The 27,077-nt window shown below is 40.8% G+C and overlaps 1 protein-coding gene across 2 annotated transcripts; it reads left to right on the top strand.

The window, feature by feature from the left end:
• cerkl (ceramide kinase-like) lies at positions 1-26,188 on the top strand. Of its 2 annotated transcripts, none has more exons than XM_061879402.1 (14): positions 1-267; positions 1,565-1,674; positions 5,651-5,881; positions 13,605-13,736; positions 14,098-14,161; positions 17,325-17,455; positions 17,536-17,610; positions 20,241-20,418; positions 20,526-20,588; positions 20,727-20,764; positions 20,831-20,939; positions 24,940-25,036; positions 25,581-25,756; positions 25,813-26,188. In XM_061879402.1, the coding sequence occupies exons 1-14, from the start codon at positions 128-130 to the stop codon at positions 25,889-25,891; spliced, it is 1,623 nt and encodes a 540-aa protein (XP_061735386.1). In that variant the 5' UTR covers positions 1-127; the 3' UTR covers positions 25,892-26,188. The 2 variants fall into 2 exon arrangements, with proteins under 2 accessions (XP_061735386.1, XP_061735385.1); XM_061879401.1 differs by having other exon boundaries at positions 20,508-20,588.
• Positions 26,189-27,077: the final 889 nt, after the last annotated feature.

Genomic DNA, 27,077 nt, shown 5'->3' with positions numbered 1-27,077 from the left:
ACTCGGACCCGGAAGTGCGCCGCCCACTTGAGCAGCTTAGCGCGCGCGGACCTGGACTCGTACACACGTCGAGTTGTGTTTGTTTGTTTGTTTGTTTGCTCGCTTGTCTTTTTTTAACTTTGTTAACATGTCTGCCTGCGAGGAGGAGCTTAACGAGGAGAGGACGAAAAAGAAGGAGAAAAAGAGGACCAAGAAGAAGGAGAAACTTCACTTGGCGACGAAGGAGGAGGATGACGGTGAGGAGCAGAAGCCGGAAGTGAAGAGCAGGTGAGCGGCGTGACGACGTCACCTAAAAACTGAGACTGATATGAGGAAATAATCCTATTTTAGTGAACAATTAGTTATTATGATTAGTTATTCATGGAACTTTTCATTCATGTTCTCAGAATGTTCCCTTTTAAAGGCCTACTGAAATGAGTTTTTCTTATTTAAACGTGAATAGCATGTCCATTCTATGTGTCATACTTGATCATTTCGTGATATTGCCATATTTTTGCTGAAAGGATTTATTAGAGAACATCGACGATAAAGTTCGCAACTTTTGGTCGTTAATAGAAAAGCCCTGCATGTACCGGAAGTATGAGCGCGTGACGTCACGAGTTGCAGGGCTCCACACATGTTCCGATTGTTTTTAATGGGAGCCACCAGCAGTAAGAGCAATTCGGACCGAGAAAGCGACAATTTCCCCATTAATTTGAGCGAGGATGAAAGATTCGTGAATTAGGATATTGATAGTGAAGGAATATAAAAAAAATAAAAAATAAAAAAATGAAAGCAACAGCTCCGGGCGGCGGCAGTGTGAGCGTTTCAGATGTAATTAGACACATTTACTAGGATAATTCTGGAAGATCCCTTATCTGCTTATTGTTTTAATAGTGTTTTAGTGAGATTTTAAAGATTGTAAAGGCACACCTCGAGGTCGGATGGCTGCGGTGAACACGAAATGTCTCAGAGAGAAGCCGAGGAGCCAAGCCCACAGCTGCCGCTGCTGCAGGACGACGAATATTCCAATGATTTCTCCGGTAAGATATATATCACAATTTCCCCATCCAAAAACATGCTGGTTGACGTAGAGAAAACATGTTCGCTTGACCGCTCCGCTTCACAACAAACAAAGAAACATCGGCTGTGTCTCGGTGCTAAAGACAGCTGCAATCCACCGCTTTCCACCAACAGCATTGTTTTTTATAGTCTCCAATTATTAAATGAATAAATTGGAAAAGATTCAGCAACACAGATGTCCAAAATACTGTGTAATTATGCGATTAAAGCAGACGACTTTTAGCCGCGAGTGGTGCAGCTGCTAATATTTCCTGACAGTCTGTGACGTCACGCGTACGCGTGATCATTCCGCGACATTTTCAACAAGAAACTTGCGGGAAATTTAAAATTGCAATTTAGTAAACTAAAAAAGCGATATTGGCATGTGTTGCAACGTTAATATTTCATCATTGATATATAAACTATCAGACTGCGTGGTCGGTAGTAGTGGGTTTCAGTAGGCCTTTAACTGTGATATGAACGCGTGTGTGTGTGTGTGTCTGTGTGTGTGTGTGTCTGTCAGCGAGTGTGTGTTGCTGCACGGTATTTTCAAGGTGGGCAAGAAAAGCCACGACGTCCTGCTCACCAGCACCACGCTGACTTGGACTCCCATCACGCCCGAGAGCCCCACAGGTCAGTTGTCACGGTGATGGACATCTGGACGGAATGTGCCGGCAGCTGGTGCTGTAATTGAAACTATTGGGCGCGCTCACACACGGGTCGTGTGTTCATGGTTTGGGTGAAAGAAATCCACTTAACATACAATGCTCCTTAGAAACTGTATGGAGTTAGACCAAAGTGTTGGTCAAAAATCTTCCTCAAAGATTTCCAAATGTAAACAGGAACTTTATTCCTTAGAAAAACAAAATTAGCAGCGTGAAATCCTCTTTATACTGAATGTGGATTGGATGAACATGCATGTAGTGTTTTCGACTCATTTGCCATCTTTATGTTCAGCTCCAAACTTCATTTTGATAAGTGACATTCGTAAACAAGAAGCAAGACTGTGATAATTTTTTTTGCAGCGTAACATATTGAGCAGGATCTACAGACACTTTGAGAGGAACGGCGCAGAACCCCTGTGTACTGCTGAGTTTAGAAAAAGCACAAACTACCACAGAGACAAAAAAAAAGCAAGCCCAAATAAGCATCTACGTGTTCAAAAACACTCCCCCGAAAAACTGCAAACTGCGCCTCAAAAGATTTGCGAACAACTTTCGGGTACAAAAAGTCGCTATACAAGCGAACTTGGCAATGCTGCCGAGTCAGCACGTTTGATGATGTCAGGCGGTGTCACTGACAATTGACCTGCCACTGCTCTTTTATTTGGATATGTAGAAAGCAGCCTGCTGTATTGTTAACAGTCAATATACGTGCAAACCAATTTAGCTCAATACACAGGGCGTCCCTGCTAATGTAACGCAGGCCAGGTTGCCAACTACCGGGTTTATAGCCTGGGCTTTTAGTTCGGTAGCTAGCATGCTCGTCTCTCATGCCGGGGACCTAAGTTTGAGTCCCGCGGGAACAGAAAGCAGAGACTGAACCAGATGACAACGCTAAGGGACAAACACAAATTGACATAATAGGTCAAAAGTAAGGCTGTACTTCTCAAAATGTGCTAACTTGATGCTAATCGATATGAGATTTGCCATAAACATGCTACAGATTAGCATTAGCGATTTTACATGGCATGTGGTATCAGGTAGTATACCGGTGTTAGTAGCATGTAGTATCAGGTAGCATACTGGTGGTAGTAGCATGTAGTATCAGGTAGTATACAGGTAGTAGTAGCATGTAATATCAAGTAGTATACAGGTGGTAGTAACATGTAGTATGAGGTAGTGTACAGGTGGTAGTAGCATGTGGTATCAGGTAGCATACAGGTGGTAGTAGCATGTAGTATTAGGTAGTGTACAGGTGGTAGTACCATGTAGTATCAGGTAGTATACAGGTGGTAGTAGCATGTAGTATCAGGTAGTATACAGGTAGGAGTAACATGTGGTGTTAGGTAGCATACAGGTGGTATTTGCATGTAGTACCATGTGGTATACATGTGGTAGTAGCATGTACTATCAGGGAGTATACAGGTGATAGTATCCGGTAGTATACGGGTGGTAGTAGCATGTAGTAACAGGTAGTATACAGGCGGTGGTAGCATGTAATATCAGGTCGTATACAGGTGGTAGTAGTATGTAGTATCCGGTCGTATACAGGTGGTAGTAGCATGTAGTATCAAGTCGTATGCAGGTGGTAGTAGTAGGTAGTAACTGATTACAGAAGGTAGTCATACAGCTCTAATGATGTAGTATCAATTAATTAATTAATAAATAATATAATAAATGATGTAGTATTAGTATGAGGGAGTCAGTGGCAACTAACAAGGCATTAGTTACTGGTTTTGTTTTGGTTCCATGGTGTAAATGTTGTTTTCACACAAATGAAGGTGTAAATACACTGTGTGTGTGTGTGTGTGTGTGTGTGTGTGTCACACACACACACACACACACACACACACACACACACACACACACACACACACACACACACACAATCTGTTTAGCTGTATTCCATCCAAGCCTAATGTCATGAAGTGTGTGTGTGTGTTGGCAGTAGTAGTGAGCAGTTGGTCGTGTCCGTGGGGGGTTATTACATTCTCTCAATGTGAGCAGATTAACACACGTACACACAGTTAGCATGCTGTTTGTGTGTGTGTGTGTGTGCGTGTGTGTGTGTGTTGTTTATGAAGACTTCTTCCAGTCTTTTTGCTGCAGGACATGTTGTTTGCCTGCTTCTAGAATGTCCAAGATGACACTATCATTAGTGAACTAGGCCTCAATGATGTCGTAGTTTGTTCACTCACTGAACACTTTATTAGGTACACAACTCGTAATAATACGGGAACAGTAACGTTTGCTAATATTTCATGTGTGTGTCTGTAGCGAGGGCACAGCGGTGGATTCAACTCCATCTGGAAGCAGCAACATGCTACGGGCGTGTGTGTGTGTGTGTGTGTGTGTGTGTGTGTTTGTGTTTGTGTGTGCGTGTGCGTTTGTGTGTGTGTGCGTGTGCGTGTGCTGTCAGTTGAAATCAAGTTGACGTAGAGGGGAGGATGGACAAGCTGTGTGTCTCAATGAAATCACTTTCTTTGCATTTAATTACATTTCACGTGTTTAATATATGTCATGTCACAAATGGTTGATGTAGTACAGTCTCAGGCCACTGTGGGGAAAGAACAGTGACATATCCGTACATAAGTTATAAAAAACATTTGATTGAACTAATACATAGAAAATAGCAAACATTTATCAATAAATGGGAAAAAATGTGTGTGTGTATATATATCCATCCATCCATTATCTGCCGCTCATTCCCTTTTGGGGTCGCGGGGGAAGCTGACGCCTATCTCAGCTACAATCGGGCGGAAGGCGGCGTACACCCTGGACAAGTCGTCACCTCATCGCATATGTATATATATATATATATATATATATATATGTGTGTACATACACAAAACCAGTGAAGTTTGCACGTTGTGTAAATGGTAAATAAAAACCGCTTTTCAGGCGAAATTATTTCCCATTCTTGCTTGGTGTGCAGTTTAAGTTGTTCAACAGTCCGGGGTCTCCGTTGTGGTATTTTAGACTTCATAATGCGCCAAACATTTTTAACGGGAGACCTTTTGATGATATCACCGACCATAGATGGTGAAATCCCTAAATTCCTTGCAATATCACGTTGAGAAATGTTGTTCTTAAACTGTTGGACAATTTGCTGACGTATTTGTTCACAAGGTGGTGACCCTCGCCCCATCCATGTTTGTGAATGACTCAGCATTTCATGGAAGCTTCTTTTTTACCCAATCATGGCACCCACCTGTTCCCAATTTGCCTGTTCACCTGTGGGATGTTGCAAATAAGTGTCTGATGAGCATTCCTCAACTTTCTCAGTCTTTTTGCCACTTGTGCCAGCTTTTTTGAAACATGATGAAGGCATCAAGTTCCAAATGAGCTAATATTTGCAAAAAATAACAAAGTTTACCAGTTCGAACCTTAAGTATCTTGTCTTTGCAGTCTATTCAAATGCATATAAGTTGAAAATGATTTGCAAATCATTGTATTCTGTTTTCATTCACCATTTACACAATGTGCCAACTTCACTGGTTTAGGGTTTTGTACATATACTCACACACTGGTATACTGTATGTTATGTAACTCACAAGATTGGATGATTAGTCTGACGGGGACAAATCCCATTTTAAGATTGATTGACAGGTGCATCATATATATTCGGATTATTACATTTGTGTCTGGTCTAGCAGCTAATGTGTTATGTAATATGAGCCTCGATGAATCAGCACCGGCATCAACATAATGATCTAATTAAATGACTACATATGGTGTGTGTTTATATATATATATATATATATATATATATATATATATATATATATATATGTATATATATATATACTGTATATAAATATACTGAATAAATGGGTTTGCCATTTAGACAAATTGGCAGTGTGTTTGTTTACCTTTAAATAAGATAGCAGTGATTTATGTCATATGATGTACAAAGTGTCCAATCGGGTGTGATTCTTCCTGCGCAGGTGAGGCGTGCCCGCCTCCCCCAGGTGTGCTGATGCTGCGCGACGTCTTCGCAGTGAAGGTGAAGCGTCGGCGAGCGGCCGGCCAGCGCTGTGGCGGGCCTGTGCTGGGCGTGGCCTTGTTTTACTGCAAGCGGAGGGGGAGGAAGTTGGAGGAGGAAACGCTGCACCTTCACAACGCCTCCTCAGAACACACACACACCTGGTACAACACCTTGAGGGAGCTGCTGGCAGGTAACACGTACTAAGGTTTCAAAAACACAAGTTTGATGGCGCCTTTGGGAGTACTTTTTCCTTCACCTGCTAATGCATTTTAATGGCACATATACAAATATATATTTATTCTTATTATGGTCTGATATTGTGTTTTAATGACCATATACAAATATATATATTTATTTTATTTTTATGGCCTGATATTGAGATTTAATGACCTTATACACATATATATTTATTAAATTTTTATGGTCTGATATTGTGTTTTAATAACCATTTACAAATATTAAATTTATTTATTTTTATGGTCTGATATTGTGTTTTGACAACATTTCTGTGCCATTCTAACAAGCTCTCATTTTATTTGCAAAGTTATGTATTTTCATGGCAAACTACAGTATTTATGAGGAGTGTCCCGAATTTATATGTATTTCTAGACGTGTGTTTTGATTTTCGTTTTTTATTCACTTGTTGTCTCTCCAACCACATTAATTTTCTTCTAATTTAGTCAAGTCATTTTCACAAAAGGTTAACATAGTAGGTATGGCTACTAGAAGGCTAGCAGCTACACAACAGCTAAGCACACAATTGCACGCAGGCTAGGCATACGTAATAATAATTGTACAATATTGCAGTGTAAAACAGCACATTTTTCTATATAAACAAGTATCAAATACTCATAGTGACCTATTACTTACACATACAATGTCAAGGCATATTAGAACGTATCCAGTAACAATCGGGTCCACAACATTCAATTTACTGAGTCATGAGCTTAACTGAATAGAGGCTCCAAAACTGGTATTGGAAGTGAAAAAGTTGTGTTTACATAACCGTCGTATAGCCTTTTTATGACTTAATACAGCATTTAAACTGCAAAATATAGCCTTTTTTGGGGGAGGAGGATGTATATAATTAGGACCAAATAAGGTGTTTTCAAGGCAATTTACAACCTTTGTGTGCCTCTTTAAAGAAAATGTACCAATTTGTTTGCAAAATATTGCATTTCATGGCAAAATACAGTTTTTATATACCCAAATATAGCCTTTTCATGACTTAAAGCAGCAGTAGAGTGGATTTTTTTTTTTAATTTATATGCTTAATTGTGTTTCATTGTATCCATTCAACCATATCCAATTGTATTTACAATCTGCAAAGTATTTGAAAATACTGTCTAAACATGTCAAAATGCCACAAATTCAGCCGGCCATTTTGAATATTCCGCCCGTAATACCTTTGGCAATTTCCGTTGATTCTACGTCACTGGAGTAACGCTTCTGTCCTCTGACCATTTTATTGATAAGTCATACTGGAAATACGCAAACATTTTAAAGAGATGTGGTGTTTATCGTTCACAATCCTTATGTAAGACAAGAATACATATGTTTTATGCATTCTAAATGGTAAATAAATATCTAACAATTGAGTCAACAGATGAAGGGTACTCTATTGTGTTTGTTATACTATCTAAAAACATCCAGAAACTGCCAACAATATTCTATTTACATTTTGTGACCTGAAAATTAACCAAATATGAGTGATATATTTATTATAAGTGCTAAAGCAGACAGACTATTTTAGCGGCACATTGATAGCAGTGAGCTAATGCTACCTTACACAGCTATTGTTGACACACTAACTTCTGCTTCGTCTCAAATTTGCTAAAAGTAAATTATAGATTATAATTCATGCATCTCTCACTTGGTAGTAGACAAATGTGGCCATGAACCGACAGGTTGGTCCACTTTCATGTCCCCGAGATGTCGTGAAAAAATGCTTGTTTTTAACCCTTGATGAGGATTGCAATTGATTCTTCATCTAAACAGAATAATGTGAGCATTCCGTCGGTCAGCATCCCAGTGATTGTGAAAATAATACAATTTGATAATACAGAGTGTTTGTTTACTGTGGTTTATTATGGTTAGTTTGTAGGGGTGTAACGGTACGTGTATTTGTATTGAACCATTTCGGTACGAGGGTTTCGGTTCGGTACGTGGGTGTACCGAACGAGTTTCTAAGCTAAAGTCTTAAGAAGCTGCTTTGCTTCTTCTGCCTCTGTCTCAGCACCCAGCATTGTCCCACCCACACAACCATCTGATTGGTTACGTATATAGTGGTAACAGCCAATTAGCAGTGCGTATTCAGAGCGGTAACAGCCAATCAGCTGTGTGTATTCGGAGCACATGTAGTAAATGCTTCAGCGTCGAGCAGATAGGTGTTTAGCAGGTGAGCATAAGGCAGCGTATTGTCCCCAAATGATAATAAACACCTCCCAGTCAACTACTACTAACATCACTATGAGTTTTGATTGATTGATTGAAACTTTTCTTAGTAGATTGCACAGTTCAGTACATATTCCGTACAATTGACCACTAAATGGTAACACCCGAATACGTTTTTCAACTTGTTTAAGTCGGGGTCCACGTTAATCAATTCATGGCAAGCCCGTTTACCTTCTAGAAACTTAAACTGCAGCTCAGCTCGCTTGCAGTTCTGGTTTGAGGTGAAGGCTAATTAGCTTTTAGCGTAACGTTAGCTCACTTTGCAGTGTGTGTGTGTGTGTGTGTGTGTGTGTGCGTGCGTGCGTGCGTGTGTGTGTGTTTTACGGACAAAAAAGCTTTGAATGGCAGTGTCCCTGCTATCACATGTTGATAAAAATATAACATTGACATAATAAAAATCAACTACAGGCTTCCCAAATGCTGTGATAAATTAAGCATGATGAATTGACTTGAAACTGTTTAATGTTGCACTTTTTATATGTAGAAGAAAAGTTTTGTCATTTTATTTCATCTGAGCAACAATTTGAGGCCGTTTAATGTTGATTAACATGGGCAGAATTATTCAATCAATCAATCAATGTTTACTTATATAGCCCTAAATCACTAGTGTCTCAAAGGGCTGCACAAACCACTACTTATTATAGTGTTCCCAATGTTAAAAGGATAAAGCCATTGTTTACAAATTCGGGAAATAGATAACCCAAAAATTAATATTTTGTTGTTTTCTTACTGTACCGAAAATGAACCGAACCTTGACCTCTAAACCAAGGTACGTACCGAACCGAAATTTTTGTGTACCGTTACACCCCTATTAGTTTGTATGTTTAGCACCTAGCAATGCTGGTAATGCTAATAGAGTCACAAAGGAACGGCGTCCACCACTAGGCTTCTAAAACTTATTGCTAGTCCTCTTTGTGTTCGGGCTCAAAAATATAAGTTTCTGAATCATAATTGTTCCCAAAGTAATCGTTTTTGGCACTCTGCATGATTAGAATTGTTGTTGATGGTGAAGAGATCTGTGGTTCCACCTCTACATCACGTGACTGCCGTCCTCATAATCTCTCAAAATAGCTCGAAAATCTCTGTGAGATTGATACTATTTTGATCATATTGATTTATTTGCAAACCTTGTAAGTCTTTTTGTGTCAAAAATCAGATATATATGATAATGTACCATGAATTGTTTTACGTGGACAAGTTGAAAAACGTATTCGGGTGTTACCATTTAGTGGTCAATTGTACAGAGTATGAACCGTACTGTGCATTGTACTAATAAAAGTTTAAATCAATCAATCAATCAATCAATCAATCAATCAATCAATCAATCAATCAATCAATAACAGCTTCAACGTAAAGGCAACTTGTTTTTCCACTGTCCTGCTACTTTAATACAGCATTTTACCACCAAAATATTGCTTTTTTGTAGAACTATTATCTTAAATTTGTGGACTAATGTTGCTTTGATGCGACAAAATTATAGCATTGTTACTTTTTTGATGCTGAATCAAATCAATATAATATATGCCTATTTTACTTGAGCTCACTCTTTTGACGGGACTGGACTAGTTTGCTTTGTGTTGCGTTTGACAATTTTGTTGAGTGAGTAATACAGACTAGCTAATCTGTTAATCCATGCTAATCCGCACACACACACACACACACACGTCAGCATGTTGAATCACGTCTGAGAGCGAGATTAGCTGAGTCTTCATGAACACGCGTATCAACATGCACTTGTTAGTGGTTAGCCACTCGCCAACAGACGGTAGTTATTTTTGGAAGACAGAAAGAGTAGTGGCGTAATTAATGTGGGTATGCGGTGTCGTTGCAGTGGGTGGAGCCAGACAGCCGCGTAGATATTGAACGTGTGGCACTTTGGCGTCCTCTGTGCGAGAGCAATTGAGGTCACCATGGTAACAAGTTAGCTGTGTTCACCTGTCTGTCAATCACAGCAGATTACACACACACACACACGAAATGAATGGACGACAGGTCGCGTGTCAGCTCCGTGGTCACAGTGCACGTCAAACGGCGGCGCTCATTGTAAGCGCGTTCACCTTTGCGGCCGCCGTGTGCACGTTAAGCCAATTTTCCAGCCGGGGGTCAGCTTAAAAAACTTTTTTTGTGGCGTTGTGTGGCACCGCTGCCGTCGCCGCCGCGCAGACCAGCCCCCCGATTGCGCAGCTGCAGAATGGCGGTCAGTGTGACAAAAGGGCCGACTGCTTTCCATGCAGCAGCGCCACTCAATGTACGCGACACAACGGCGTGGCTCCGCCCACATCATTCTCCCTGTTGACACGTTAAGAAAGTCAGCCAGCTGACATTAGCTTTCATTAAGACCTTCCCGCTGAACCATTTAAGACTTTCTACCTTCCCAAATAGCAGGTATGGGCATTCAAAAACAGATTTTTTTCAATACAGCGTAACGTCATTTACAGCTGGCAAAGTGCAAATCTCCATAGCGACACAAGACTTGTGTGCCAAAAGAAAATACGCTAATTTCTACATTTAATATTCGTTTTCTGTCGTGCCATGTTTGGTGGCCACAGTCGACCCGAGAACAGATTATTAGTCTTTGAGCAGAGAGGTTTGAATGTTTCCTAACAGGAAGTTGATACCTGGGCTCTCTGGACTCCTCGCATGCATGAAATCAAAGTTGTTGACATCAGTCAGGGATTGTTTACCATGGCGATGCAGCGTTGCCATGACAACCTACTGCCGCCCGTGAAGGCTGAGGAGCGGAAACTTGATCTTCACTGTTGTCGTCAACATCATTGACTCCAACCGTCTCTGGACACGATGGCGCGGGCAAAGATGGAAGAAACCATCCAGAATTACTTTTTGGCTGGGTGCTGATTGCAATGGAAACACACATAACTACTGTTCAACACTGCCCCTAGTGCTTTGGTGGAGAAATGCACGCCAGCACATTATGTTTTTTGTTTTCTCAGTAGTCGAAGTGAAGGTTCCTTTCAAAGGTTGTGTGTGTGTGTGTGTGTGTGTGTGGCTGTGGCTGTGGCTGTGTGGCTGGCACCATCCACAGAGACCACAGGGGGCGCCAGTCAGTCTCATCTTAATTCAGGATGGGTCCTTGTGAGGGTGTGGGGGGTGACAAGGGGAGCTATGTGTGTGTGCGGGAGGTCATTAACGGGGCGAGGTCACGGCCTTTTGGGAGCAGATTATAGCAATGAGTTGGATAATGGAGATGCTGTGCGTGTGTGTGCGTGTGTGCGCGCACTCATCATGAGCAGATTTAGAGGCCACATTACGGATCCCAGTAGACCAGCGCAGATCAATACTACACACACACACACACACACACACACACACACACACACAAACACACACACACACCTTAACCTTTATAAGCACAAGCTGGTCCCAAAAATATATTTAACAATGTAAGCGGTTGTCCACATAACCAAAAATAGGGGTGTCAAAAAATGTTTTGGTTTTTGAATTAATCGCGTTTCTCATTTGTAACGATTCTTAATCAGTAAAAAAAAATACAAAATCGTTTTAAAAACATTTTTGTTGTTGTTTTAATTTGTTCCGTCCAACCAATCATATTGTTAATGTAGATGATCTACATCTGCTTTACATATTTACTTTAGAAAAGAGAAGTTTTGGATACTTCTGTAGTTGCCTTATTTGACTTTATAAAATGTTTGGGTAGAATTTTATCAACCAAAACCAGTTATCTTTGAAGTAATATAGAAACTGGTCAGAGATGTTTATTTAGTTTATGGAGGAGTGTAGTTAATCATAGAACTGGCACCCAATGTTATTAAAACAGTGTTGATTTTGAATCGATTCTGAATCAAATCGTTACTGCCAAGAATTTAATTGAATCATGTGGTGCCAAAGGTTTCACAGCCCTTCTAAAAACTAGTGGGTTGAAATCTATCAGGTTAATTATATTTTTGTAATTTTAGTGAAAATTCAAGTTATATAAAAACAATGTTTCAGTGCTCTTGAAATTTTTTTTTTTAGAATGTATCCTTTCAATGTTTACAATTCGATGTCTCTCAGGACTTGCCTGTACCAACATGGCCGCCGCTCACACAGCTGCAGTAGAGATGATTCAATGATGTTATCATCCGTGGGGCGCTTGATAAGGAGGTTAATTTGTGTCTTTATTACGAAAGCTTTTTTGACACAAAATTTGTGTCACTGATTTTTTTGCGTTTAAATTTGACAATTTCATTGAAAGAACAGCTGAGCTAGGCCCCAGCACCCACCATGACCCCGAAAGGGACAAGCGGTAGAAAATGGATGGATGGATGGATGGATGGATGGATGGATGGATGGATGGATGGATGGATGGATGGATTGAAAGAACATTCAATGATTTTAAAATTCAGTGTAAAAAAAAATAAAAATCAGTGCATAAAAATTTGCTGTTTCAAAAAGCAAGAGTCACTTCCGGTAAATTAAGATTAAAGCAATCGATCCTGTCTCAGAACCAGCCAATGAGGTGTCAAGTATGAGGTCACGTAACACGGGTCTTGCAAAACAGGAAAAAAAAAAAAGCAGTTAAGTGGGCTACCTTGGTATAGTGCAACATAATCAACATTTCAACCCGGCCTGAGATAGGATCGATTGCTTCAGCCTTTTTTTTTTACTGGAAGTGCGTTTTGCTTTTTGAAGCATATAATTTTTCGACACTGTATTTATTAGCACAACATTTTTTATAATACATTTTTTGACACTGAATTTTTAAACACTACATTAAAAAAATATATAAATATAAACAAATATATATATATATATATATATATATATATATATATATATATATATATATATATATATATATATATATATATATATATATATATAAAATACCGTATTTCCTTGAATTGCCGCTGGGGCGCTAATTAATTTAATAACTCTTCTCACTCCTGCGCTTACCAAAGGCATTCGGTAAAAGTAAGCATGCGCTAATTATTTTAAAACATCTTCTCACTCCGGCACTTACCAAAGGTATGCAGTAAAAATTTGAGTGTGATGTAAGCTTGGACCTTAAATCCTACTGAATAGCACTTAATTTTCTTCACTTTATGCGATTTCAAATTACCGATATTGAAATCAGCCCCCTCCATTTTGAAAATGATGATAGGGGAAGTGTCACTCGTGACGTCACAAGTTTGACCAGGCGGTAATACTAAGCATGCGCTAATTTTTTTGGGAAGCGAGTTTGACCCGGCAGTAATTCAAGGCAGGCGCATACTTAATGCCCTGTGGTAATTCAAGGAAATACGGTATATATATTTTCAATTAAATGGTCGGCATAATTGGATGTAAAAAAAAAAAAATTAAGTTCACAAAATTAAAACGTGAAATATTTAGCTTTACAAAAAAGCTTTTGTAATAAAGACACAAATAAACCTCCATACTTGATGACAACATGATGATAACAAGATACATAACAAGATTGTGTGTGTGTGTGTGTGCAGGCTTCAGCAATCGTCCCAGGTGTGTGAAGGTGTTCATCAACCCGAGCAGTCACAAGAAGGAGGCTGTCCACATCTACAGAGAACATGTGGCGCCGCTCTTCAAGATGGCTGACGTACGCACGGACATCACTGGTCAGTGTTTGTGCGTGTGTGTGTGTGTGTGTGTGTGTGGGTCCAAAGGTCAGCGTTAATGGTAGTCTCTGGTTGCTAGGTAACATGATACAGGAGGCGGAGCATCGCCCATCTGTTGCCATAAAGTCTTCTCCTCCCGCATCTTCTCCTTCCCTCTCCTCCTCCATCCTTCCCTTGCCTCCTCTCTTGCCTAATCCTCCCCTCCTCTGCGTCCTTCCGCTCCTTCTCTTTAGCAGATGGTGTAATCTCTGTTGTCACATTCAGTGTACGCACACACACACGAGCACCGTTGTTCACTTTCTGTCTCTCCATCTGTCCACCTGTCTGTCCCTCCTACCTGTCTCTCCACCTGCATGTGCAGTGACAGACAGGCGGGGCCACGCCCTCTTTGTGATGAAAGAGCTCCAGCTGGATGAATTTGACGGGTTAGTGTTTCCTTCACAGATCACTCGCTATGACATCATCATTTCGTTTTTGAAGTTGACCAATCAGAGTCCAGTGTCCATAAATGAATCACATTTTGAAATGAAAAAGGTGTAGAATGAAAATGTGGTTAAAAATAATGTGTGTGTGTGCGCGTGCGTCTGTGTAATCAGCTTTTGTACTCAGGCCTCAATGGCTTACTGCGCCTAGAGAAGATTAGCTTAGCATTGCTAAGGTAGCTACTTAGCGTGTGTGTTGAAGTAAGGATTATCGTAAAACTACATTAGATTAGACTGCGGCTCCAGGAAAAAAACCTAGACCGGATGGGAAGCTGTGTGCGTGTGTGTGTCTGTGTGCGCATGTGTTGCAGTTGTCAAACAAACACAAAATGATAACAGTTCCAAGAATTGATTGTGGTTTTCCATTAAAGTGGGCCTATTATGCAAAACCAACTGTTTTTACCAATTAGTCCCTGCATTTGTGTATTTTGGATCTGCATAAGTCCCAAAAAATGTGAAATCAAACCATGGAGCGGGAATATTTATAAATAATAAAATATTCATATTTTCTTTCATGCTTCTGAGAAACGAGCTGTTTGGAATTAGCCCAATTTGTGACGTTTTTTTGCCTGTGTAGACATTAGTGGCTTATCCATATATGGTAGAAATTAGGGTTGTGCCGATACCAAAATATATTTCTATATGTCTGTGAATGTTCTCGTTCATCCGGGTCATCGTCATCTCAGGGCATTTAATCGATCGCTGATATTGATCCTACCAGTCCAAAACCTGTGGTCACCCCAGCTGGTCGTTACTGACAAGTGCATCCACTTCCAGAAATAACAAGAACAGAGTGGATGAGGAGGAAAATATTGTCATCCCATATGTATCAGGTGTATGTGAGAAACTCAGAAGAACTTTGAACCAACACAACATCTCAGAACACCTAAACCAGGCAACACCCTGAGACAAAGACTGGTGCATCATTGAGACAGGACACCCTACACCCACAAAAAACAATCTGGTGTATGCTATCCAGTGTAATGATGAATGCACTGATTCATATATTGGGGGAACAAAATAACCACTAAGCCGATGCATTGCACAGCATAAACGGACAAACTCTTCAGGTCCAGACTCAGCTGTCTACCTGCACCCTAAGGAGAACAGCACTCCTTTGAGGGTATGGTGGAATGGATACAATACGTATTGTGGACCGGGAGGACGAATGGTATGAAAGAGGAGTAAGGGAACGTTGAAAAACTATCCCCGAAAAGAGGAGGTGATCTGCGACACCATCTTTCTCCCACATAAAACACTGTCCTTTCAACCATTCCTAAAAGACTCTGCAATTTAGCCTCCAACAAATAACAGGAGTTAGAAACATTCTGCTCACAGAAGGTGACCAGAATGCTATATGTGCCATTTGTTTACAACTGAATGGAATGCTTACGTGGGGGATTCAGACCATTTTGGACTGGTAGTAGTCAATAGCGCAAAACCATTCTTGCCCAGGCACACTCTCTTGGTTTTGAGTATAAATATTTGGGGTCTTGGCATCAGCCGCTAGACTACATCTGACCAATGTAAGTACAAAACTAGATCTGACCAATCAAAGTGTAAGACTCGCTTTGACCAATCTAAGACTAGATGTGACCAATCTAAAACGAGATGTGACCGATCTAAGTCTAAGACTCAATCTGACCAATCTAATTCTAAGACTAGACTAATGGCAGTAGCCAGACAAAGATGGTGGTGCATAGCTGGCAAACTGGATGTGACACACTCATAGACTTTCTAATTGGTCAAATGGTGGAGGGCGGGCCATCAAAATGAAAATAATAACAATATTTCGGGGCTGTAAATCTAATTTTGAAATGAGCATATGAACTAGAGTTATCACTTATAGAGGTATTGGAAAACAACATGATTTTTGAAAGCCTTTTGACATGTCATGGCCATTTAATGATGACTTGACATGACATTATTACATATGGCTCCTTTAAAGTCCTCCTGTGTCCAGGGACATATTTCATGGATTTATAAGCAACAAATAAACACAAAAGTTATTTTGTGATAATAAATAATTTAGATGCAATTATTGTAGTATCTAATAGATATGGCTCTTGTATTCCTTGTCGTTACAGTTGATGTTTGTATAGATCCAGCCATTGTTTACATTCAGGAGCGATAGCCTGCTGTTAGCAGATAGCTGTTATGTGGAGTGAAGCATGTTACGCTATTTCTCATCCTGCAGGGATGATACTTGTAAAAAAAAACATACTTTATTTGTTGCCATTACTTTAGAAGTAGGGAAAACACTGTATGGACAGGCGTTAGTTGCTAGCTTGCTACTAGCTAGCTACAACCAGCTTGATAATAATCGCTAGCCCTCTACTCGCTACCTACTACTAGCTACCTACTACTTGATAGCTATTACTAGTTAGGTACTAAAAGCTAGCTTCTATTAGCTAGCTAATGCTAACTAGCTAACACACCGCTTGAAGAGCGGCGTTTCTGTGTTTATAGTTTCAACTTTGTTAGTTTCATAGCCCAAATACGTCCATTCTCCCTCTTTTGTCTCCACACTGTTTCTGTTTTGAAGTGATCTGTGCGTGTGTTCATGTTGACTCGTGACATACCCCCCTGTGTGCCAACGGCCAGCGCATGGACAAAAAAAAGTACCGATGTTTTTCAAATGTAGTACAGCACCTTTTTTAATTAATTGGTACCACGATACATTTTATTGTACCGATATGCTGTACAACCCTAGTATACATTTACCCAAAGTGTCAATAAGCTCCTTCTTTTATTGCTATCCTCTTGTTGTAGGGCAGACTGGCTCGTACATGCACATACATTCTCCGCAGTTGCGGTTTCTAATACAAAGTAGTATATAGTTCTACGTTGTACCTGTCAGTAGACTGGCGATGGAAGCTCTAAAAACTACAACAAAGATGGCGGGAAGAAGACACTGTTGAAGTGGAGGCACGTAAATAAGAGCGCCTAGATAATTGCTCGAAGATGGTGTGTAAAACGTAATTTATGCAGCATTTTAAACAAAGAAGCACCATGATATGTATGTAAAAAAAAATCATAATATGGCCCCTTTAATGGTAAAGAAAAAAAGAGTAAATGTTCTGATGATTGTTCATGTGTGGGTCAGGGTGGTGTGCGTCGGCGGTGACGGCTACGTCGCAGAACTTTGCCACGCTCTGGTCCTGAGAGCCCAACTGGACGCCGGGTCTCCTGAGAGTCCAGTGAGAGCTCTTCTGCCTCTGGGGATCATCCCTGCAGGTAGAGTAGGTGCAGGACCCACCCAGATCCACTAAACTATACCGGTATGACTACATTCTCCTTGTCCTCGGTTCTAACAGGTTCCACAGACGTGGTGTCGTGTTCTGTTCACGGGGTGAGAGACCCGGCAACTGCAGCCATGCACGTCGTCCTGGGTGAGCTCTGTGGGTCTGAATGAACCTTTGCCTCATTCCTGTGAGAATCCACCGCATTATTGAAGCATTAAGGAGTGGGGGTCGGTTAATTTATCCAGAACTAGCTGCAGTGAGCTCCAACAACCATCAGAGCATCTGTGAGCAGATAATACTCAATCATATTTTGGACTTATTAGGTCTTCGTCTCAAGTAAACACCATTCTTCATCACATTCTAAGTGAGGGATGAGGCAAGAACTTACCTTGACCCACTCCAGTTTGTTTTCCTAACTCAGTCAAATTTTTGCTTTCTTCAAATTTCTCGCTTCTTTTAATTGAAGACGTTGTGATTGGCTGCTGCTCAGTGGGGGGCGGGCTCTCAGGGGAAAGACAGATGTCTTTCCACAGGATCAGTTTCACCCCAAATCTTCACTAAGTTGTGAAGCCCCTCCCCTTCCCTTCTGGCAGCCAACCGCTGTGTTTGAATGGCGGGACATGAAACAGATGGCAAACTAATGATACTAATTAGTAGACCAAAGCAAACAGTAAGTTGTGTACATACCTGGATCAGGTGATGCTGCCGTTGCCATGGTTACTGCAATGCTCTTCAACATATAGAGTAGATAGTGTTTTGACTACGGCTGGGCAATATGGCTGAAAACTGTATCACAGTATAATTGTTTTTTATTGGTCGATATCAATAATTATTGTTTTAATGAATGTAAATACATTTATTTCAAATGTAAACTTCCTCTGATTATAATGCCCTCAGCTACCGAGGCAACAAGCATGGAAAACAAACAGTGTACACAAAATAGTAAAATCACATTAAACACTTAACAGTAACCTCTTAAAATTAAGGTGCAAACATAAGGATTATGTAAGAAATGCCTAATAAAGTGTTAGTTTCAGTTTAATTTGAACATGAATAAAATACGATTACGATGCAATGAATCAGATATTTCCTGTTGTTTCTTTGCAGAACGTGTGAAAAAGAGTAGGTAGAAGCAGAGTTTATTTAAGCCTACCCCTTTTTCATATCATAGCAGTTTTATCCAATTTCTTTGTTCTCTGTAACAGTGTATAATTAAAAGTTAAAGTACCACTTTTAGTCACACACGCTATGTGTGGTGAAATTTGTCCTTTGCATTTAACCCATCCCCATGGTTACCCCCTGGGAGGTGGGGGGAGCAGTGAACGGCAGTGGTGGCCGCGCTCAGGAATCATTTGGTGATTTAACCCCCAATTCCAATCATTGACGTTGAGTACCATGCAGGGAGGTAATGGATCCAATTTTTATAGATTTGGTATGACTCGGCCGGGGTTTGAACTCACAAACTCCCATTTTCAGGGCAGATACTCTAACCACAAGGCCACTGAGCTGGTACATACATGAGTACATTAATTAAATACAATAAGTAAACAAATACATTAATATTATACATGTAAACATATAGTGTCAGGTATTGGTGGTGACAAACCCCAAGATGCAGAGATGGCAGGATTGGTGCAGGAAAACATGATTTAATGTCCAAACATGCAGGTAAAACACAAACCAGGAGACAGGAAACAGGCACAGGAACCAGGGAACAGCTATCAGGATACAGCGACACAGCTACAATAATCCAGCGCGGACTGGAGGGAAAGGCAGGTATAAATAGTGGCCTGATTGGCAATGGCCACCAGGTGGGCCAGACTGCCAATCAGGGACAGGTGAGGGAAACAAGCGCTCAGGGAGACGTGCAGGAAAACGCTGACCGGAAATAAGCCAAACACAGAAGAAAAACTAAACATAACCAAACTGTCGGTGAGAACCCTGACATATAGACAATAATTGAAGTTCCCATAAATAAATGGTACAGTAGTTTATGGTGAAATAAATGAAATGATAATTGAAAAAAAAGTTAAATATGATAATTCTTCTTTGTACTTTGTGTTTGAACCGTTTCTTAAACTGAATCATATTAATACTTTTGTTTGTTTTACTTGATTAATCCACTCCATCATTGAATCCCATTTACTGATATGCTAAAGGTTTTAAGTGTTGAATGTGCATACACATGTTTTAAATCTAAGGTTGTCCATCCATCCATTTCTACCGCTTGTCCCTTTTTGGGGTCGCGGGGGGTCGCTGGAGCCTATCTCTGCTGCATTCAAGCGGTAGGCGGGGTTCACCCTGGACAAGTAATCTAAGGTTGTATTTCTCCTTTTGTTGAGAAGAATTGTTGCAGAGTCATGGCTAGCAGGTCATACACCGTTAAGTGTACAAAAATAGTGCAAAGTGCGAAAATGTAAACATAGAGAAACCTGAGAACTGTTTCCTGCAGGTTTAGTGCACGGCTTTAAGGGCGAACACAGCCTTGCATCATTTACAGACCACATTGGTACGGTTTTATCTATCATTTCCTCATTTTGACTTTCTCTTCTCAAAAAAACTCCAATCAACCAACCTTGATAGCTGATATTGTTACCTGATTGGCTGTTGGCGTGTCACTCCCACTGATCACTTTGTTCATGCAACCAACCCTACTTGGCAACTTCCGGGTTCTTCCGACGTACAATTATCAAACACATGTTTTATTGATGCTCTAGTTCTATGGGCCAATGATATTGTAGAAGGCGGAGCCAGTGACGGCGGCCATGTGTCCACAGGTCACCTGCAGCCAGTGGACATGTGCAGCTTCTTCTCGCTGGGACAGCTGCTGCGCTACGGCTTCTCCGCCATGTTCGGCTTTGGTGGGCGGAGCCTGGCGCGGGCGGAGAAGAGGCGGTGGATGCCGTCGTCGCGGCGACACGAGTACGCCCTGGTCAAGACCTTGGCCCGGCTCAGGTGACACAGGAAGGTGGAGCCACAATGGACCGCGTTTGTTCCAGCATGTTTGTGTGTCTTACAGAGCAGATTTGTTTTGTTTGTTCTAGCATGTTTGTGTTTTACAGAGCAGACCACTGTCAGCTGAATTTTCTAGTGAGCAACGCAGACCACGACCTGCCTGGGCAACTGTGAGACACACACACACACACACACACACACACACACACACACACACACACTCACTCACTCACTCACTCACTCACTCACTCACTCACTCACTCACTCACAAACACAAACAAACAAACTACTATTGTTGTCTTTGTCAGAGGCCAAGACCCAGTCCAGGACCAGGGTAGGGACTCAGGTGAGTCGAGCAGACTCTGTGCCCATTCAGTTTTTTTTTTTATCTGCGCCGTCTTTGCATGTGCAGAGGGGGCGGAGTCCTGGACCACTATTCAGGGTTCATACCTGAGCATCAGCATCATGGCCATACCCTGTCTCAGTCCTCACACCCCGAGAGGACTGGCCCCTAACACTAGGTAGGACTGGCAAAGGTGCAAGGGAACTGGTACACCATTTAAAAGGTACACGTACTAGGTATACTAGTGTGGTTTTACAAATAAAGGTACATTCATTTAAAGGTAAAGTACTCGGTATACAGTTGGTGGCTTAAGGTACATTCATTTAAATGTATAAATACAGTTGGTGGTTTTACAATTAAAGGTTCATTAATTAATTTAAAGGTACAAGTACTTGGAATACAGTTGGTTTACTATTGTGGTTTTACAATTAAAAGTACATTCATTTAAAGGTACAAGTACTTGGTATACAGTTGGTGGTTTTACAGGTAAAGGTACATTAATTTAAAAGTACAAGTACTCAATAAACAGTTGGTGGTTTTACAATTAAAGGTACATTAATTTAAAGGTACAAGTACTCTGTATACAGTTGGGGTACTAGTGTGGTTTTACTATGAAGGAACATTTATTTAAACTTACAAGTACTCTGCACACAGTTGGGGGTTTTACAATTAAAGGTACATTCATTTAAAGCTATAAATACTCAGTATACAATTAGTGTACTAGTGTGGTTTTACAATTAAAGGTATATTCATTTAATGGTATAAGTACTCGGTATACAGTTGGTGGTTTTACAATTAAAGGTTAAATAATTTAAAGGTGCAAGTACTCTATACAGTTGGTGTACTAGTGTGGTTTTACAATTAAAGGTACATTCATTTAAAGGTACAAGTACTCTGTATACAGTTGGTGTACTAGTGTGGTTTTACAATTGAAGGTATTTTCATTAAAAGGTACAAGTGCTCGGTATACACATGGTAGTTTTACAATTAAAGGTACATTCATTTAAAGGTACAAGTACTCGGTTTACAGTTGGTGGTTTTACAATTAAAGGTAATTTAATGTAAAGGTACAAGTACTCTGTATACAGTTGGTGTACTAGTGTGGTTTTAAAATTAAAGGGGAACATTATCACAATTTCTGAAGGGTTAAAACCAATAAAAATCAGTTCCCAGTGGCTTATTTTATTTTTCAAAGTTTTTCTCAAAATTTTACCCATCACTCAATATCCCGAAAAACGGCTTCAAAGTGCCCGATTTGAACTGTCATTATATCCACCTGTCCATTATCCTGTGACGTCACAGCATGATCACACAGAAACAAACATGGTGGATAGCACAGAAAGGTATAGTGATATTAGCTCGGACTCAGACTCGGATTTCATCGCCGTAAGCGGTTCAACAGATTACGCATGTATTGAAACGGATGGTTGGAGTATGGAGGCAGGTAGCAAAAACGAAATTGAAGAACAAACTGAAGCTATTGAGCCATATCACGACAGACAGCGGCACGGGAGGAAGCGAGGACGAATTCGGCAAACGCCTTCTAACCAACGATTGGTATGTGTTTGTTTGGCATTACATGTGGGTGGAGGGGAAGGCTGGATGCAAATATAGCTATAAATGAGGCATAATGATGCAATATGTACATACGGCTAGCCTAAATAGCATGTTAGCATCGATTAGCTTGCAGTCATGCCGTGACCAAATATGTCTGATTAGCACACTCCACATAAGTCAATAACATCAACAAAACTCACCTTTGTGCATTCATGCACAACCTTATAAGTTTGGTGGACAAAATGAGACAGAAAAAGAAGTGGCATAAATCATATCCAGGGGATTTAACTCACTCGTCTGCGGGAAGAGACTGCCGTCGTCCTTGAATAGCTCGCACTCGGGCAAATTCAATGGTGATCTATATTCCAATATTGCAGATTTTGTTGACTTTATTGTTGGAAATGCATTTGCTTTGAGTGTCCCAGGATATCCACAACAGTCGAAAAAACGGAAAATAACAGAGCTGATTTGACTTGGTGCGTGTAATAAGATTGAGAAAATGGCGGATTGCTTCATGTTGTGACGTCACGGGTGAAAGGTCATCGCTCGACAGGCTATCAATTGAAAGGCGTTTAAATCGCCAAATTCACCCTTTTAGAGTTCGGAAATCGGTTAAAAAAACATATGGTCTTTTTTCTGCAATTTCAAGGTATATATTAACGCTTACATAGGTCTGGTGATAATGTTCCCCTTTAAAGGTACATTCATTTAAAGGTACAAGTACTCTGTATAGAGTTGGTGGTTTTACAATTAAAGATACGAGAACAGATGAAATATATACTTTGGTGTACATGTAACGCACATTGGTAAACTACAAGCGCAATGCTGGCAATTAAGTTAAGCTTTTAGCTCGGTAGTCAGCGTGCTCGCCTCTCATGCCGACAAGCAGTAGGAATAACAACACAACCCACATACATACATACATAAACATACATACATTTGTGGGCGTAAACATAGAAAATTATATAAAGAGCTAGCATAAATTGTTTGCATTCCATTGTTACATGTTAATATAAGAGACACTACCAAAAAACGTTAGCATGTTAACATACGTGCAAGCGTATGTTTAGTATTGCATACTTGCTTGACATCACAAACTATCATTTCTAGGTTTAAACATACAAAATTCAGTAAGAAGCTACCATAAAATGTTAACATGCTAACATTAGCATACTTCCAAGATGGCGCCAACTATCCAAAATCTTGTTTTTTAAGTTCAAGCATAAAAATTTAGCTAAAAAGCTATTTAAAATATTTTGCTAACGTTTACTTAAAGGCCTACTGAAACCCACTACTATCGACCACGCAGTCTGATAGTTTATATATCAATGATGAAATATTAACATTGCAACACATGCCAATACGGCCTTAAATTGCAATTTTAAATTTCCCGCGAAGTGTTGTGTTGAAAACGTCGCCGTATGATGACGCGTATGATGATGCGTGCATTTGACGTCTCGGGTTGTAGCAGACATTATTTTCCAGCCCGATCCAAGCTATAAGTAGTCTGCTTTAATCGCATAATTACACAGTATTCTGGACATCTGTGTTGCTGAATCTTTTGCAATTTGTTAAATAAATAATGGAAAAGTCAAAGTAGAAAGATGGAGGTGGGAAGCTTTAGCCTTTAGCCACACAAACACGGTGTTTCCTTGTTTAAAATGCCTGGAGGTGAAGCTTTACTATGGATCAGAGCGGTCAAGCGAACATGGATCCGATTACATGTCTACCGGCAGTTTTCAGTGAGAAAATTGTGGTATAAAGTCGCCTCTTGCCGGAGATCAGCGGAGCTTGCGCCGTCCATGCAGCTGCCTGACTTCCCTCAGAGGCTCTGGCGTCAAGACATCTGTGGCCACACCCCTCCAACTTCAGGTACTATTTAATCTCACTAAAACACTAGCAACACAATAGCAGATAAGGGATTTTCCAGAATTATCCTAGTAAATGTGTCTAAAAACATCTGAATCGTTCTCACTTGCCCTCGCTTGTTTTTTGTGTGTTTTTTTAAAACTTTATTTATTTTTATTTTTTTCTAGTCCTTCATTATCAATATCCTCTTCCACAAATCTTTCATCCTTGCTCAAATTAATGGGGAAATTGTCGCTTTCTCGGTCCAAATTGCTCTTACTGCTGGTGGCTCACATTGTAAACAATGTGAGGATGTGAGGAGCCCTACAACCAGTGACGTCATACGCACATCGTCTGTTACTTCCGGTAAAGGCAAGGCTTTTTTATTAGCAACCAAAAGTTGCGAACTTTATCGTCGATGTTCTCTACTAAATCCTTTGAACAAAAATATGGCAATATCGCAAAATGATCAAGTATGACACATAGAATGGACCTGCTATCCCCGTTTAAATAAGACAATCTCATTTCAGTAGGCCTTTAAGTAGCATTATACTGTGCCTAATAACAATAATTAGAATTCACTCAAAATTCTCTGTATTCGATAAATATAATGCTTAAGTTGTAATTAACTACATTTGTTTTGCCTCAAAACCAAAAACACAATCATTTTGAGTTTATTTACTTAATAAATTAATTCTAATCTACATGATCCAAGAATCTTTCCAATGTAAACATGTAATATATTATGTTGGTTTACTTCCTGTTTACTGCAGACTAGCCAATGGGAACGCGGCGTTGATTGCCGTGGGCGACACGTCCAGGTCGGAGTTCATCAAACACCTCAAACGATACAACACCTCCGGTGGACAGGTAACCGTTTGGTTGATCTGGACATCACTCTTGACCTGCTCCCTTTAAGTCCACGCCAGACCAGATTAGCCTCGTTCTGGCCCAGGAGGACGCACACTAACCCACTTTCTAAATATATGAGTGTTTACTCGCTGACTGACCCACATCCTCACTTCCCGGCCTGGTTTGCCTGCACGTCAGCTGTAGCAGACTGACGAGAGAGCGAACCAGAACCAGAACCTGACTGGGTTAAAAACTGCTCATTATTCTCGTGGTTCATGCTTATTTAAAAAAAAACTGCAGTTTGGCTTCAGAGTGCCCTGCGATGAGGTGGCTACTTGTTCAGGGTTTACCCCGCCTCCCGCCCGATTGTAGCTGAGATAGGCACCAGTGCCCCCCTCGACCCCAAAGGGAATAAGTGGTAGAAAATGGATGGATGGCTTCAGAGTTTGAGGAGACAAAAAAAGTGGTCTCTGCTGCCCCCTGTTGGAGCTTTGCATAGTCACAGCTGGGAAAGGAAACCGGAAGTGGCGCTCACGTCAATACACCTGTTGTGTCTCCGCAGTTCAACTTCTCCTTCGTGGAGACGCACACCGTGTCAGCGGTCAAGCTCCGCCCCCGACCGCCCGAGGACGAGAGCGAGGAGGACTCGAAGACGACGCCCATCATCCAATCAGACGCCACCTTTCCCTGGAACATTGACGGGGAGCTGGTGGAGATCGCCAATGAAGTCGTCATCAGGTGCGAAACATGATGATGTCACCTCGATGTTATCATGCTAACTGTGGTGCGTTCAGGGTCCACCCTAGCCTCATCACCTTGTACGGAGAGGACGTGGACGAGGCCGAGGCCAATGTGTCCTGCAACTGCATCTGAGGCCAGCAGAGGGTTTCCATGGTGACAACACACTTTATAAACCTCCTTCCATGGCTTCCTTTTGACTTCTTTTTGCCTGTTTAGCACTTTAGCAAATACATTAACTGACTTTTATTCTTCACTTTTTATACGGGCTGTTAAAGTGCGTAAGAAGGCCTATCAAACCCTGAGCTTCTGCTGGAAGAGATGCACACAATGTTTCTTTGTCAAACACACTGTACATTCCAGACAATAAGCCACTATTTTTTTCCTACGCTTTGGACCCTGGGGTTAATAAAACAGTCGATTTGTCTTCGCTGACGGCCATAATGTAAATAGTCGACATCAAACACATGCAAAGTGCGTTATTGTTTGTACTATGGCGCCATCTTCTGGACGACTTTGCTCACTGCAGGTGTTGCTGGGTGAACATGAATTCCTTAAAGCCTTGAACCGTAAGTAAAAGTGCCATTCCGGCTTTTAGGCCTCCATAGCATTTCTACTATTTAGATTCTTCATTCATCACTCCAGGAAACGTTTGTAAGTTTTACAATACAGCTAAAGTCCCATGTGTGATGTCTGTCGGAGTGTTTTCATGCTTATTTGTACGTGTTAATGTAATGCAGCCAACGTCGTTAGCATTAGCTAATATGCTAACACGTTTACGAGTGTTTGTTAGCAGTGACGTGCGGTGAGGTTCATGGCTGGTAAGGCACTGACTTCATCTGCAGATTTATAAACATATGAACCCTATAGAGTATCTTATTCACCATTAGATTTGCAGCAGTTAACGGGTTATGTTTAAAAACTCATACCAGCATTCTTCCCTGCTCACTCAGCATCAAGGGTTGGAATTTGGGGTTAAATCACCAACAATGATTACCGGCCGCTGCTGCTCACTGCTCCCCTCACCTCCCAGGGGGTGAACAAGGGAATGGGTCAAATGCAGAGGACAAATTTCACCAAACCTAGTGTGTGTGTTACAATCATTGGTACTTTAACTTAATGTAGCAGGTACTTTAGCTAGTATAGTATGGTATAAAACAATTACACTTATTATTATCAATATTGGCGATAATACTGCTAACATTAACAATATTAAATAATCACAATGTGTACAAATAACAAACACGACAGTACACAGTGTTGTCACTATGACATGTGTAACCGCGCTCCAGCGGCAGTGTTCATTCATTGTCTTTACTGT

The sequence above is a fragment of the Nerophis ophidion genome, linkage group LG19, assembly GCF_033978795.1.
Source record: "Nerophis ophidion isolate RoL-2023_Sa linkage group LG19, RoL_Noph_v1.0, whole genome shotgun sequence".
Classification (NCBI taxonomy): Eukaryota; Metazoa; Chordata; class Actinopteri; order Syngnathiformes; family Syngnathidae; genus Nerophis; species Nerophis ophidion.
This window is presented reverse-complemented; position numbering and strand designations above follow the sequence as displayed.